We start from the raw sequence: 16,760 nt of genomic DNA, 5'->3' as shown, positions 1-16,760 counted from the left end.
ACACTGTCAGTAGACAAGCATGGCTTTCAATCCTTCTGGGATGAGAAAGTGGTCTGATGAGGGGGCAAGAGTCTCAGCCAAGACTGTGCTAAAAGGTGGGCATGAGAGGCAAGATTCTACAATTGGAGACTTGAAATACTGTCATCTATGGAGATTACTGCTTCCTTCTCTGTCCATTTCCGAGTCCCGAAAAGAGGACGAGGAAGAAAGAGCGCTTGATAAAGAAAGGGAGCTGAATTGCTTGGATATCCAGGCCTCCCCTCTGTTACCTAGTTTGTGGAACATGGTGGTTTGAAATATGCAGGATGAGCAGCCAAAACATTTCAATTAGGAGTGAAACATGAAGAGTGATTCAAAGCTTGGTGTTACATTTGGAGGTTTTCTCTTGTGTTTAGTCATTCTAAGAGTGGGAGGGGACTTCAATTTTGTCAGGTCACTTGATAATGCTTGTCCTTTGGAGGAGGGAGGGACTGAAGGAGGGGGGTTCCTAGAGTGACTGTGGGTTTCAACAGTTATCTATCCATTGACTCTTTTGGGGTTTTACATCACAACAAAGCATAATCCATGCAGTGACTAGCAGGTTAGTCAGCTCATTACCGCCGAACCACAAAATCCCATTGTAACATGAAACAACCCCCCCCCCCCCCCCCCCCACACACACCCTCGCCAACTCTCCTCCTCCCCAAATCCCTTCCAGGTGGCCCTGCTTCTTGATAGCATATTCTAATGCCCCAACTTGAAGTGTCTGATCTCCTAAAGTAAAGATGGCGCCCCTTTTAAAATCACATGGTCATTACCACTCTCTCCCTTATTAGTAATTGCACTCATGCACTTCATCATCTCAGTCAAATGTGCCTGGGGTCCTCCCGGGCGAGTTCACTGTCTCTCTGCTCTTGAGCATTTATTTCAGTATTAGAGTGATTTGAATGAGAAACATGTTAGAAGCACTTTGTCCCTGCTTCGCCATTTGAAGGAGTCAGTTGTGTCTGGGTGTTGTTGTTTTGATAGAATGTGGGTTGGACAGACTTTTGTTCTTCCAACATAGAAATGTGAGTCTGTAGTAAAAACAACCTTAACTTAAAATGCTTCTGCGGGCCTGTGCAAAGGCAGTGGTATTCGGGGCTTTTGAATATTAACAATCCCATGCTGAAGAACTACAGGTGCCTGTCAAGTCCTATTCTAAATATAATATGTGTTCCCTTCATCATTGTAGGCCCACAAGTGTGTTCTTTGCTGATGATACCTTCTTTAAACCACTGTTTAATAAAGAGGAACATACTCCAACTGACTCATGAAATGTCTACATCAACATGTTTACTCCTTGGGAAGTTCTACAATAACAGAATAGGCACATCAAGCTCCACCCTTAGAGAATATCTAAAGTCACATCTTTCAGTCACATGCAGAATATTTTGATATTTGCTCTCTGTAACAGCATACACAGTCCCTTGAGAACTGCATGCTGAACTGCATGCTCTCTTAACCTGTTTCCCAAAAGAACCCAAGTCTGATCCTGCTGAGAATCACTGCTCCATAATTCCTCCAAGACCAGACCTGGATTCCTGAGGATTGACAGACATACCTTCCCATGGTTACTCTCCTGCTTCATGACTTCAGGGTGGATACACATCTGCTCCCGGGAGCCCAGAACACAAACCTTTGGCCTATTTTAAAGAAGAAAAAAAACTGTAGCAATATATACATGATAACCACAGAACCACATTTGAGTAGCAAGTACTGTCAACCACAAATTCACAGATTCTGTCCTTTCAGAACAATCATGGAACTGCGATATGGGGTTTACTGAAGATAAGTCACACCAATCAATAATGTCACTCGCCACACACAACATGCTTTAGCCTTTCAATAATGTACATTGAGCTGCACTTTTGAATGACCCAGAAAAGAAGACGCACATAAAGATGTATTCCCTACAACTCTGGACAAAATCTGGAACAATCTTTGCCACTGCAAATAATCATTAAAAAAATGAAGCAATAATGAAATTTCTTTCAGAAATTTTCTGCATCAAGTCGAGAAGCAGGGATTTCTGGGCAACAGTAACATTCATGAGATTAGTACAAATCAAGACATTTAACAAGAAAATACTATCTGTCTCGGGTCTTGCCAACCCACCCAAAAAGTATCCATCTCTATTCCTCAAAGTTGCCAGTCTTTAATCAGTGCAACCCTGTTTCTCAGGCCTTCATTCTCATGCATTGCAACAATGCCTTTGGTAAAGCATAGGATTCTTGTTCATACTTCTAGCTGCTTTGCATGCTTGAACACCAAATTATTTCCCCTCACTCAGTACATTCTCAGCTTATGTCTTGGATCCAATCTTATCAATGACACCGGAGTCACAAGCAGCAGTTTCAGTTACCTGTATAACGTGTTCTTGAGCTCACCTATGACCTGGGTAAGCTGGGAATGGGTCCTGGATGCATATATAATCTTAGGAATATCAGTGTAGTAAGCTGCAGAAAAATACATTGACAAAAATCACTGACTGACATCATCAACGCTCACCACGTTTCTCACATCAAACAGCAACCTTATATTCCATCACATACAGAACTCTTTGTAGGGTGCCCAATATACACTCCCCAAGCAATGACAATTACAGTGGGTAAAATTACCCAACACTAATTGAAATGACCGGCAGAGGAGAGACTCTTTATAAGAAAGAAAGAAACAGGCTATGAAGAATATTGTGAAAAAAACCTACACATGAACAAATACAGAGAACTGATTTACACACACTTGTTCATGACGATTTATATGTAAATGAATATGCAAACCTTAACTGAGAGGAAAGGCCTGCAAGGAACACAAATTGATATAAATGACATTTTACACAAGAGAACTTGGGTGAAATTCCTAATTTTTTACCTTTGTGACGGTTGCAAGATTTCCTGGCTTGAGTTAATCAGAGTAAATTTTTATAGTTTGCTGCAAGAATGTTTACTGCATCAAGAAATTATTTTCCCTCTACTTAAACCCAGCCAAGATAGAAGAAGAATAAAGACCTTCTATTCAAGTTTGCCTTTTCAAAGAATGTGTCTATGTTCAATGGCAAGTAAATCCAAACCAAGATAAAGGCAAGTGGGAGGGAACTGTGGTTCACAATATGTCCTCCCACCATATTTAGATAAAAAACCAAAAGAGCATAGTGAACCACTGATGCTATCATTATGAAACAGACTATTATGCTTGAGCTACATTTAATTTATGACATAGAACCCTCTACCATCAATGGTGGTATGTTTCATCATAGAGTTCCCTCCCACGTCCAAGACAGAATGAAACATCTGGGTTGGCTCAACCATGTGGGGAGCACAAGAATGCATGCTGGTGATTTTTACACAAGTGATGGAATCCCCAATAAAAAGAATTTTAAATTATCGTATGGGACACAAAATATATTTGCGGATCAGGGTAAAATTGGGAAGAAATGTTAGGAATATAATTATTCCTATGTCAAACAGGTAACATTTTTCAGCCATAAATGAAGCCCTTCATGGGTCAATGACTTTCATCAGAACATAGGGTTCCTAATGCTAGATTTATTGTAATAAAGTTTATGTGGTATGTTGGTATATTGATGCTGATGATGATAAAGAACACACACATGTCAATATGTATTTATAATCACATAACAATATAAAATGGCTAGTAAAGAAAACAACTGTTGATGCCACTTTGAGTGGCACCCAAGTGATACACTGCAAAACACACATGTGAAAAAGTCACACCTATATGTGAAAGACCGAAGGAGTAGGGTCAGTATTTCTATCTTCCACTATAGCTGATGGCTAATTGTCCCATACACAGGAGTTAGCAGAACCTCCCTGTAGTCATACACTGTTATGAGATGGAGGTAAGTAGAGTGGTAGTTCATTAGAAAATAGAGGGCTTTGTCATACCGCAATGAAAGGTCAAACGTTAAAAAGAGGGAACAGAACTTTACAGGTACTTCATCATTGGAAGTATCCAACACCCCTCTCAATGGCAGTGATCGGGTGTGTGTTGAGCCAAGCAAGTACTGAAGGAGGGGAGAGAATCAGTGCACAGCATAGCACAATTTGATGCAAACCTTGTTCAACAAGGCTGACCTCAAGAAAGACTGCAGTGATTGTGAAACATTTAGGTGATTACATCAATCATACAATCGCTTTAGATCGTTTGACATCATGTAAGTAGTGATGGGGTGTGAATACATTAGACTATAATATTATTATGCCTTCACTGAGAGTTTCTCATGGGGGTTATTTACATTAACAATGATAAGCAGTTCTACCATAAAGCGACTCTGGAGGTAATATGTCACACACACTACATACACGTGGGATGCAGCATCCTATGAGTGCGTATGACATCGGATGCAACCGCTTCAGAATACCTAAGCTGCTTGTGTGTCTTCCCTTCAGTACTTATTTGGTATAACAAGCACCTGACAACTAACCTTCATCGGAATGTTGGACACTAGATACTAGGCACACCGACGTTGACGAAGTAAGTGGAGAATTCTGGTCATCTGTTCAATGTTTGACCTTTCATTGCAGTTTAACAAAGTCCTCCATATTTAGTGACCTGCCCGTTTACTTACCTCCGTCTGGTAATAGTGTGTGACTACAGGTACCCTACTTTTACTCTTTACCAAAAACGCACAAAGATAGAGTACCTCCCCCAGGACGCCCCATCGTCTCAGGAATTGGGTCGGTGCTAGAACCACTGTCGCAATTCGCCGACCATTTCCTCAAACCACTGGTACAAAGCACTGCTACATACCTCAAAGACACACGAGACCTTCTTAACCAACTTGAAGGCCAGGTATATAATGAAACAACTATGTATCTAGTAGGACTCGACGTAGAGAGTCTTTACACCAGTCTACCGCAAAAGAAGACCTTAGACACTCTTGAGAATATCCTGTTCTCTAGAACATGGGACTACCGTACACCTAGACATTTCGTACTGGAATGTTGCCGGATGGCACTCACTGAGAACTATTTTGCTTACGAAGGGATGCTGTTTGGCCAATGCCACGGTACATCTATGGGTAGTACCTTTGCCCCCAGTGTAGCCGGGCTGTACGTAAGCACCTTCGAGCAACAGTTCATACAGAATGAATGTAACCCTTATCAATCACACATACGATTCTGGCGTCGTTACATTGACGACATAATCATGATATGGGAGGACTCACAGGAAACTTTGAATACTTTTCTAGAATGGATGAATAGTAGGGACGAATGCTTGAAGTTCACCTGTACGTCAAACCGGAAAAAACTTGACTTCCTTGACATAACCATCTACACAGCGAACAATACTCTACAGACCAAAACATATTATAAACCTACTGCACGGAACAGCATACTCTCGTACAACAGCTTCCATCCCCGGCCCTTGAGGGAGAACTTACCTTACAGCCAGTTTTTACGCCTGAGACGTAACTGCAGTACTATCGAAAACTATAAAGATCAAGCCAAAAATCTGGAAATGAAACTACACCAGCGAGATTACCCAAACAAAATCATCAAAAAGTGTCAAAAGAGGGCACGTAATCAACCAAGGGAGAGTCTTCTAGAAATAACACCAAAGACACCACCCGCAGACCTTCTAACATGTGTCACAACTTACAATACCTCCACCAACACTGTGAAGAAAATAATAAATCGCAACTGGAGAATTCTGACCTCGAATACCCTGCAATGGCCAAAACCGAGGTTCGCCAATAAAAGGACACGAAATTTGAAGGACCAACTGGTACACACCAGACCAACCTCGATCAAGAACAAAGAGAGTATAACAGCAATCTGGAACATGAGTCCCATCACGGGCCACTACCCATGTGGGTCATGTGTCGCATGCAAACTCACAACAGCCACTAAAAAACTTGAATTGTTACCCAACTTTATATGGACCCTTCGGCATCACACGAACTGTAACACCAGCCACGTGATATACATGATCACCTGTCCATGTAAGAGGAGGTACATAGGCATGACATGCCGCAAAGTCAAACTCCGCATAGGAGAACACAAGAGCAATGTGAACTGTAAAAAAGCAACGACAAAAATGAGCAAGCACTACATAGAGAAAAACCACAGCTCAGAAGATCTTAAGTGGGTAGTTTTGGAAACCTTACACGTGACAACCAATAATGCTGAACGCGTTCTGTTCGAAAAAGAACAACGTTGGATACATCGTCTCAAAACAGACACAGAAGGGTTGAACGATTTTATCCCTTGGCACACACTGGCATGATATCTGGTGAATGACGACTCCAAATAATGCTCCATTCTCAGAGAGGACAAAAGAAACCAGTCTTCCCATGATGAACCTATCAATCTAGAGCAAATTGAACACAACATCCCTTCACCACTCGTAAAAGAATAGCTATTGAAAACTAAATATTGGAATATAGCATCCTTTTTCTAAAACAACAGCGATCAAACCGCCATCATAATTCTCTTTGATGCACCGCTAATTTCCAAAACAATTGACATGTTTTCTACAACTAGAAGACTTACTAAAAGAAAATTGTAATCTGTACCATAGTCTTTCCTCTTAACAATGATTATGTTTGCCAACCAATGTGCCAACCATAATGAAGGAATGAGAGTCCTTTCTCAGTCTTTAAGCTTAACAAAAGTATGTAAATACGATCGATACGCGGCCCCGCGTTAACCGGGACACCGCGATCAGAGTCAGCACAAGTTACGTATAATGAAGAACCGGTAAGCCCTTGCTCCTCGCAACCACGAGGTAAAAGACTAACGCGGTAAGAACCTTCTACTAAATAACATTTAATCCTACAGGAACAGGTTCTTTGATCCCTGATGTCCCGAGGAAGCCACAACGAGGCATCTAGAAAGGTAATTAAGACTGCAATATGCTACCCAAATTAAACTTACAGCGATGGCTCTGACGGCATAGCGGGACGTGTGTTTGTTTGTTTGTTTTTGCGTTAAACGCGCACATATTCTCCATCGAGATAAGTATACGCACTTGTACTTACTTAATTGTAGGCTGAATAACACGCACTTGATATCCGCAAGCTTTCCGCATAAATTGAATCAAAGTGAGTTCATGTTTGTCACTTTACTTGCTAGATCAGACATGCCCACACAAGTACTATCGCAACTGATGCTACATGCGATCACAATTAAACTAACAGTAATGGCACGGACGGCACAGCGTACCGACTGTTCTTTTCGTCAAACACGCACTCATTTGCTTAATTCTAGGCATCATAACACGCATTTGATACCCGCATACTTGCCTTTCACATCGAAACAAAGTGAGTTAATGCTTTACGTGTTTTGCTTGATTCACTAGATTTGACATGCCTACAAAAACGCTACCGAAATCAAGCCTATTGGCTGCACTTAAGACATCCCTCCTCCACTGGCCCACATGCAGGCCTCCCCAAGACTGCTCAAAATGTTTTTAGCGCGCCAATTTCCCTTTCGAATTGCTCAATTGATAGCACGATAAATAACGAACTACGTTATCACTGTCATAGCCTCATTAATCATATAGAACAAATGGTCACTATATTACTAATGCTGAATAGAGGGTAAAACGATTATAACAAATGCAAATAATTCTTTTTTATTACAGAGACAATAACTCTTCAAAGGAATTAACATACATGTGATCACCTGATCACTCAATAAAAGGCGGCACAACGGGCCCCCTTCATACCTCGGTCCTGACGAAAGCCTTAAGAATGAGCGAGAAGGCTGAAACATGTTGACCCTATTCACTGACCTTATTCACTGATGTAATAGACCAGTAACTTTGTCTATTATAACATCATTTTTGTTTTAATTTCCCACTCCACTCGTATTCTCAATAAAATTTCTGTAGCATTTTGAGTGCAGTAGGGAATTTTAACCTCACCACTTATGAGCACCTTGCACATCCCTCTCTTCTCCTTTTTTGATACCTGGACGCTACTGTAAAATCAGTTGGTCTACCTCCAGGTGGAGGACAGCATACTAACGAAAGAAACCCAATGAAGATGCTGTGACAGTACACGAAGGCGGAGAATCAAGATACACCGCCCCCGACCTGTGTACTCATATGAGGGTATTCTTATACAGTTTCCCAACATCGAAGACCCTGATACTACAGGACAAGTGATCCATTCTCCCTAAACTTGATTTTTTGTACAGGTAGACACTACCAGCTCCTCTCTACTGGGCAAAGGTTCTCTACTACAGTGTAGGATGAGATACCTGATCTACCCTCCTACCCTCTCACATATAGAGGTAACTTTTTACTAGAGTACTTTCCAGTGCATTACAAAGTGGTCATGAATGCAGATTTTCTATGCAGGCAATATATATTGCTATGGGATTACAAATATGAATTGATATCTGAGAACTCTTCAAATCTATAACATGGTCATCCACATACCAACATCAATGATACTGCGGGTACCCTTGTGCCAGGAAAGCGCCGAGAGGTGCCGCACAAGTGTTTCACTAAATGCCCAGATTGTGAATTACTTTATTTGATTGCTTCTGAGTTTCTTTTATTTGAATGGTGCTTTTCACATATTTGGGCATATGTTATCCTGCCCACACACATCTGCCTCTGTTGTGTGGGGGGATTTCTTGTGTTGTTTTGTTTATCTTTATTTTTTGCACTGTTTTCTTTGAAAATGCCAATAAAAAAATATATATTTTTTTAAATCAATGATACTGCAAGTATACCTATAATTGTTAATATTAGTTTTCTCCCTCCACATACCTTACTCTTAACTATATTAGGCTAGAGATAAAATTAGAGTGACAATGCCACTGACCCATGTTGGGCTTCATTTATAACTGAATCACGTTGACCATTTAATGGGGGAATGACTGTAATTCCTAGTGTCACTTCTTGACTTTGGTACCTATTGTAAAGATATTGGGGGTCCCACTTGATATTTTAAAATGTTCATTTAATAGGGATCCCATCACTTGTGTAAAGATCCTTCCAAAGCCATATTTGTACTCTCTACATGGTTGAGCCCACCAAGGTGAAGCACTTTGTCCTGGGTGTATGATTGAATCCTATGATGAAGCATGCCGCCAATGTCCGGTGAGGGTTCAAAGTCCTCAGTTTAATATAGTTCAAGTATATTGGTCCGTTTCATGACAATAGCATAGTTTGTTCATTATAGTCTTTTTTTATTCACTGTATATTTCTTTCTCTCGAAGTTCAATTTTTATGACATATGGTCACAAAGGTCACGATATTCACACAATGAAACATCAAAACACTGCAACAAGTTTGCAAAGTTTTTCGTACAACAGTTTGTAAGAAAAAAACATTTCAACTTTACATCTCCTTCTGAGCTTTTTTAATCAAGGAATCAGTTTGGTAAAAGGATATAGCTACTTTTGGGGAAGCGTGTCCAGCTTAAAGGTCCTCTAGCTCGCTTTTGGCGAGAGGGCTACATAAAAGATGTCCACCATTAGTCTATACGTCTCTGTTTCAGATTTATTTCAGTTTGGTAGCAGATATCTGTGCTGCCTGCAATATCATGAAGTACTTTGCCTATTATTAAAGAATTTGGCCAACTCTTTACAACGGGTATCCTACAGTTAAGCAATAGTTGTGGATTTGTTTGTAGAGGTCATACTATTTCAAATAGTTTCCTGGTTAAGTTTCTGATGCTTTGATTTGGACTTTGAGGAAAGCAGTTATTGTACACAAGATATTATTTTTATATTATTTTGTGTATTTTAAGTTCTTGGTTAGAGTGGGTTGGGGTTTTTCCTGATTACCTGAAAGACACTCACGGCTTCAGGAAAATAGTTTGCAGAGATCCTAGCGAATCATATGGCGAGTGGCCCAACAACAGGACCAACACTGTGCCTAAAGGCATCTTACAGCCCTCAACATCGAGAAATAAAACAAAACAAGATTTAGAGAGTACATTAAAGTTTACTCTTTGGTTTAACGGACTAAAAACAAACTAGAAATAAAAACGCTTTAAACTAAAACATATGTCCAGACACTGAAGGAAGGATAATGTGGTAAAAAGGCAAATAACACTCTTTACTTGGGGGTGTGTGGCTTCGGCATCTAGTTGAATGGCCACACGTCGGTGAGGCTCTCACCTTTCACGGCCTAAGCCTGCCGAAATATCAGTCTACCTATCCGTCTAGTGCCCCAGAAGAGGAGTGGTGAATCGGCGCTACCCTCCGCAACAGAGCGGTGCACGATTTTAGCCCCGGGGATAGCGTCATCAGCTGTGGTACGCCAGGAGCCGACTGGGCCCGAGAAGCCCGGGCTCGAGTTCGGCATTGGCCGGTGGCGACTTCTGGAGGGGGCGGCCACGGGCGAAGTGAGGTCGCGATGCTTCCTGTGACCAGGATTGGCGGTGCTCAGGCAGAACAGCGAGCGGAACCTAACGGGACTCCTTCTTTCTCCCCTCCACCTTGGTGTTGCCCACGGGAGAAGAAAGCAGCTCGAGCGGTCGGTGCTCGCTCCGGAGAGTTGAGGAGCCGATTGCGTAGTGAAGCCACCGCGGACAAGACGCCACAGGGACCGGGTGGTGGCCCCTGCCCCCCGCTTGTAAGGAACGCCATCGGCCCAGCAGGAAGAGAGCAGGACAACGTATGGCGCACTAGAGACACTAGGATGGACGTGACCTGAGAAGCCCCAGGTTTGGGTTTGGTTGGGGCCGGCGTTGTGTCGCGGGGACAAGGGAGTGTACTGTCCTGGGGCACGGCGGCTCCACCCTTTATTGCAGCCGAGGTCTATCGGGAGTGGCCCCGAGTGGAATCGCGTTGGGGCCTGCCTCCGACCCATGAGTAATGTGCAGCAGCAAGGGGCTAAGTGGTGGCCCCCCCTAACTGGAGTAAGTGTCTGAGGCGGCCCTGACTTCAATGAACTGGCACACTGATTTGGCCTGGTGCACGGTGGAAGTGCATAACTCTGGAACTTAAGGCCGCAAGGGAGAGTTACTGTGGAGGCAAGTACGATCACTCAGGCACCAGTGTATTCATGAGACGTCCAGCCCGGTGCGTGTGCTGGGCGCCCTGAGCTAGATATTCTGCTAATACCCAGCGTAATGCAGTGGGAACAACAAACCGATCAGCAGGAGAGGGCCCACCGACCACCGCAACTTGGGGAACATCGCCCAGAAATGTCTGGAACTAAGGGACATAAAACAAAGCATCACACCAAACTAGACAAGTATGCTACGCAGAGACAGGGAGAGGTCGAAGCCGTAAGGGGGGGGAGAATTGGAGGGATCACAGACTCCGACAACAGGGGAGAACCCACACTCAAGGACGTGATGTCAGTCATCGTAGGAGTGCCCACCTCGCTGGAACAACGTATGGATACCATCACTGTCGCAATGACATTACTAAGAGCTGACCTCCAGAAAACAAGCGACAAAGTGAAGTCCATGGAAGTGGTCACTGCAGAGTTAAGTAGTGATACCACACAAATGCGGAAGGAGATTAAAGAACTGCAGGTTGCCCAGAAACGAGACGAAATCCAGCTGGATGACTATGAAGGCAGATCACGCCGCAACAATGTCAGAATTATTGGGGTCCCCGAGAAAGCGGAGGGAAGGGCGGTGGATCTCTTTGTAGAGGACTTAATACTGAATCACCTCCGGCCAAAAACCCTCTCAAAATACTTTATGGTTGAAAGAGCGCATAGCCTGGAGGTAGGCCCATGCCGGGGGCTCCCCCGCGCCCAATCCTGGCGAGACTTTTTAATTTCAGGAACCGCAACATCATATTACAAGCGGCTCGTACAAATCCTCCCCTCACATTTGAAAATAGTGACCTGTCCTTCTTCCCGGACTTCACCATTACGGTGTGCAGAAACAACGAAGAACCTTTCTGAACATTAAAAAACAGCTGAGAGATAAAGGGATCCGATATTCAATTTTGTTTCCTGCCAAGCTGCGAATAGAGGTGGACAATAAAACGTGGTTCTTTGATAATCCGGAGGCAGCGCATGAGTGGCTGGAGAGCTGGAGGTCGGCAAAAGATCATAATGCGAGATGACGGGGGTCTCCCCTCTCAAACGACACTTGCTTCTTGAGAACTGAGTAGAAATATGTGGCCCATCTCTCCGGTGGCCGATTAGGAACATAACCGTGGCTCACGACAATGACGCACATGCCAAGTAACTTATACGGAATGTACTTATGCTCTAACGAACAGAAAGGGGGCATATTGTGGTGGGTGAACAGCCGGGGGGAAGGAAATGCCACCCCCCCCCCCCGAGAAACAGTTACGTTAGAAACCAGGGCTACAGGCACTCTGCACTATAGGGGTATGGGCAATGTTAGGCCCAGGGTGCAGGGAGGCAGGGTGGGGGGAAGTTAGGGATTTAGGGTTGAGTTTGTTTACTTGAGACTTCGGCAATTACATTTAAGAGCAGGGTTGACTAGAGATGGAACTAAGAAGGCACATGCATGCAACTGCGACATATCAGTGAGTAGTGAGACGCAAGCTTGCGAGCGCTTAAAGGCGGGCACCAGGAGGGGCGGGGGAGGAGGGGTGGGGGAGGCAGTACTGGACTCCATGGGTGGCAAGACACTTAAAATTCTATCCTGGAATGTAAACGGTCTGGGTGATAAACTAAAGAGGGGGATAGTTCTGCAATATATTAAAAGGCATTCCCCAGATGTGGTCTTGCTCCAGGAGACACATTTGGTAGGAAACAAATGTAAAGCGTTGGACAGATATGGTTACCGACTTGTCATGCACTCTGGATTTACCTCGGGCTCAGATGGGGGGGGGGGGGGAGGGGGGCCGGGTGGTAGGTGTTATGGTGCGTAAATCCCTTCCGATGTCCATGGATCGCACTTGGACGGATGAGATGGGCAGATACGCGCCTGTATCAGTTAGATTGGAAGGAGGGACATTGACCCTGGTATCTGTCTATTTCCACCCGGGTATGCAAGCAGTGGCATTTCGAGGTTTGAGGAGCACAATGATGGTGTTCCCAAACGGGATACTGATGACTGGGGGAGACCTCAACTCTGTTGTATGCGGCAGTGCGGCAGGAGTGACCGTTATCCCCCTAGAGACCTTGGACCGGCACATTTGGTTCTGTCCACCTTCCTAGATGCAACGGAACTGGCTGATGTATGGCGAATCTGTCATCCCAGGGACTCCCAGTTCACATTCCACTCCGGAGCACACAATAGCCTTTCCCGTATTGACTAAATCCTTATGCCGGCAGATCGGGGAGGGGGGGGGAGGCAAGTTACCGAAATCAGGCACATAGCAAGGGGCATATCCGATCACTCTCCAATATGGGTACAGTTGGGTAGGGGTAGCGTTCAGGTGGGTAGGACGGCGCCTATAAACCCGTGACACTTATGCAACCCCAACATATGACATGCTATTAATTTATCAATTGAACATTATTTCCAGGAGAATGAGGGTTCGCTGCGCCCACTCGCACGCTGTGGGAAGCACTTAAATCTGTGGTGCATGGTCAAGCAATCTCTCAAATAGATGGGACAAAAAAGGAGAGAAATGCAGCGCTACTGCAGTTGGAAGGTGAGATATTGGTGCTAGAGGGGGTATTGTTGATGTCCCAGGATCCGGATGTACTACATAAACTCTCTCGCAAGAAGGAGGAATACAAGAGTGTAGTGACGAACAGGGCTAAAGAATTGCAGAGGGATAAACTTAGTAGGATAGATGAGCTAGGAGCTAGAACAAGTAAATTGCTCGCGTGGCTAGATCGGCGTAAACAGGCTAATCGCCTGGTCATGGAAATCACAACTGAAGTTGGGGAGACAATCACTGATGCGCAACTAGTCGCAGACTAATTAGCTAAATACTATGCTCAGCTATGCCACTCGCAAACGGTCTATCCAATAGATGAGTCGAGAGCCTTACTTGGGGACATTCCGCTCCAAGTATTGCCGGAGGTGGACCGGGACTTCCTTGACAGTGAGTTCACGAACGACGAAATAGCACGGGCTTTTAGGGACTTGCAATCCGAGAAAGCTATGGGCCCCAATGGTCTCCCAGTCGAACTCTATAAGCTAAAGCTTGATAAAATAGCCCCCTATCTCAAGGCCATATATGTGGAGAGCCTGGAGGCCGGTCTGCTTCCACAGGAGCAACGAATTGCCACACTAGTGGTTATTTATAATGAGGGTAAGCCTAGGGATCGATGCACCTCGTATAGACCACTCTCGCTCCTGAATGCCGAGGTGAAGATCCTAGCCAAGCTGTTGGCTACACGGTTGATTGGACTAATATCCGATCTGGTTCACCCCGATCAATCGGGTTTCATGCCATCTAGAAATACTTCCCTAAAATCTTCACCGACTCCACGGAGTACTTGGGAGAGTAGACACGCTGAGGGAAGACGTGGTGGTGGTGTCCTTAGATGCAGCCATGGTGTTTGATACGATCGAATGGCCCTATCTCTTTGCGGTGTTGGAAAAGATGGGGTTTGGACCTGGATGCACAAGTTACTACTTGTGTAACGATATATCTGTAAGAGACATTAGTTAGTGATAGATTCCTTACCTTAGAATATCCCCAGGCGTCAGACTGGATCCATAAAGTTTTGCTAGCAGTACCACTGCGTGTCAGTAGGTGGCGTCGTGCGGCTCCGCGTCCGTCGCTGGCGTCACCCGAAGCTCCAAAAGGTTGATATGGAGTCTGGACTCCGATGGAGACCAGAGTCCTCTGTTCTCCGCCTCTCTCAAGTGGCCTCCCCATCCCAGGAGGGACGCATCCTTCACCACTGTGTGCTCCGGTTGGGGAAGGGAGAGGGATCTGCCATGGACCCAATCGCGATTCGTGAGCCACCACTGCAATTGTCGTGCAGTGCCCTCCGAGATCTGGACATGATCGGACAGGTTGCCCTGATGCTGCGCCCACTGGAACTTCAGGTCCCACTGCAGAGCCTGCATATGCCATCTGGCATGGCGCACTAGCAGGATGCAGGAGGCCATCAGGCCCAGGAGCCGGAGGGTCATCCTGACTGAAACCCGGGATAGAGGCTGAAAGATCAAAATCATAGCCTGAATATCCCGGACTCGCTGCTCGGGAGGAAAAACCCGAAAACGCATCGAATCAAGAACCACTCAGATGAAGGGGAGCTTCTGAGAGGGACTTAGGTGCGACTTCGGCACGCTGATGGAGAACCCCAGCAAATGCAGGAGGTCGGCCGTAGTCTGAAGGAGGGAGATGACAGCCTGGGGCGAGCCTGCCTTCAACAACCAGTCGTCGAGGTAGGGGAAGACTGTCACCCCTGACCTGCGCAGATGAGCTGCGACCACCGCCATCACTTTCGTGAACACCCGAGGGGTGCAGGTAAAGCCGAAGGGGAGCACGGCAAACTGAAAATGCCCCTGGCCTACCGTGAACCGCAGGTAACGCCGGTGAGACGGCAGGACGGGGATGTGAAAATATGCACCCTGCAAGTCCAACGCTACCATCCAGTCTCCAGGGTCGAGGGCAGCCAAGACCTGAGCCAGAGTCAGCATTTTGAACTTCTCCTTCCGGAGGAAGCGGTTGACGTTCCGGAGGTCCAAGATGAGACACAGACCCCCTTTGTCCTTCTTGAGGACCACAAATTAGTGGGAATAACAATCACTCCCTACCTCTGGCTCAGGAAAGCACTCGATGGCCCCCTTGGCCAAGAGGGTCGTGACTTCCTGCTGGAGAGTTGCCAAGTGTTCCCCCCGACATTCGGTGGTACAGAGGTGGCATGGCTGGAGGGGTGAACTGAAAGGGAAGGGAGTAACCCTTGCGGATAATCTGCAACACCCACTCGTCCGATGTGATAGCGTGCCAGTGGGGGAGGTGATGGCGGATCCTGCCACCCACTGGCGTGGGGTGCTCCACAAAACTCGGATTAGGAAGGTTTGGAGGTAGAAGCAGCAGGGGCGGAGGTGGACTGACCCCCACGCTGATTCCCAGACCCGCCCCTGCGGAAGCCACGTCCGCCGCTGCGCTGAGGCTGGTTCGGCACAGGCTTGCTGAAGGAACGGGCCTGGGCGCCTCTGCCGTGGCCACGAAAGGAACGAAAACCAGGAGTGGCTGGGCTTTTCGTGGAAAGACCTAAAGACTTGGCCGTGGCCCACGAGTCCTTAAAACGCTCCAGTGCCCTGTCAGCCTTATCGCCAAACAGGCGAGTGCCATCAAAGGGCATGTCCATGAGTAAGCCTTGGACATTTGACGAGAACCCGGTAGATCTCAACCAGGCGTGGCGACGAAGCGCCACAGTCGTAGAAATCGCTCTACCCAGTGAGTCCGCGGTATCCAAACCACACCGAATGGCGAACTTAGCCGCATCTTTGCCCTCGGCAATAGCTTGAGACAGCACAGCTTGGGTCTCCTCAGGACACTGAGGCAACACCTGTGCAACTGTATCCCACACCGCGTGGGAATAGCGGCCCAATAGGCATGCGGTGTTCACCGACCACAGCCCCAAGCTGGCTGAAGAGAACAACCGCTTACCAAACTGCTCCAGCCTCTTAGTTCTTATTCGGCGGAGCAGTGGGAAAGGCACTCTGTGACGTCGAGGCTTGGATGACTAGGCTCTCAGGTGTAGAATGAGTGGTCAGGAAAGGTGGGTCACCAGGCGCCGGGCGGTGATGCCTGGCGACATTCTTATCCACAGGGGCCCCTGTGGCTGGCTACGACCAAGTGCCCAGCACGACGTCAGTGAGGGCGCCGTTAAATGGTAGCAGGGGCTCCGACGAAGTGGACACCGTCTGGAGCACTTCAGTGAGGAGATTAGTTTTG

At 46.0% G+C, this 16,760-nt stretch overlaps 1 protein-coding gene across 4 annotated transcripts in view; it reads right to left on the bottom strand.

Moving 5' to 3' along the window:
• RTEL1 (regulator of telomere elongation helicase 1) overlaps positions 1 to 16,760 on the bottom strand; it is a 358,799-nt gene that overhangs the window by 286,441 nt on the left and 55,598 nt on the right. For all 4 annotated transcript variants that reach the window (XM_085619604.1, XM_085619601.1, XM_085619602.1 and 1 more), the window contains exons 4-5: positions 2,384 to 2,477; positions 1,583 to 1,664 (exon numbers count right to left, since the gene is read on the bottom strand). In XM_085619604.1, coding sequence (XP_085475730.1) covers positions 1,583 to 1,664; positions 2,384 to 2,477 — 176 coding nt within the window. The remainder of the gene's footprint in view (positions 1 to 1,582; positions 1,665 to 2,383; positions 2,478 to 16,760) is intronic.

The sequence above is a fragment of the Triturus cristatus genome, chromosome 7 (genome assembly GCF_964204655.1).
Source record: "Triturus cristatus chromosome 7, aTriCri1.1, whole genome shotgun sequence".
Taxonomy (NCBI): Eukaryota; Metazoa; Chordata; class Amphibia; order Caudata; family Salamandridae; genus Triturus; species Triturus cristatus.
The sequence above is the reverse complement of the archived record's forward strand: the minus strand, read 5'-3'. Positions and strand labels throughout refer to the sequence as shown.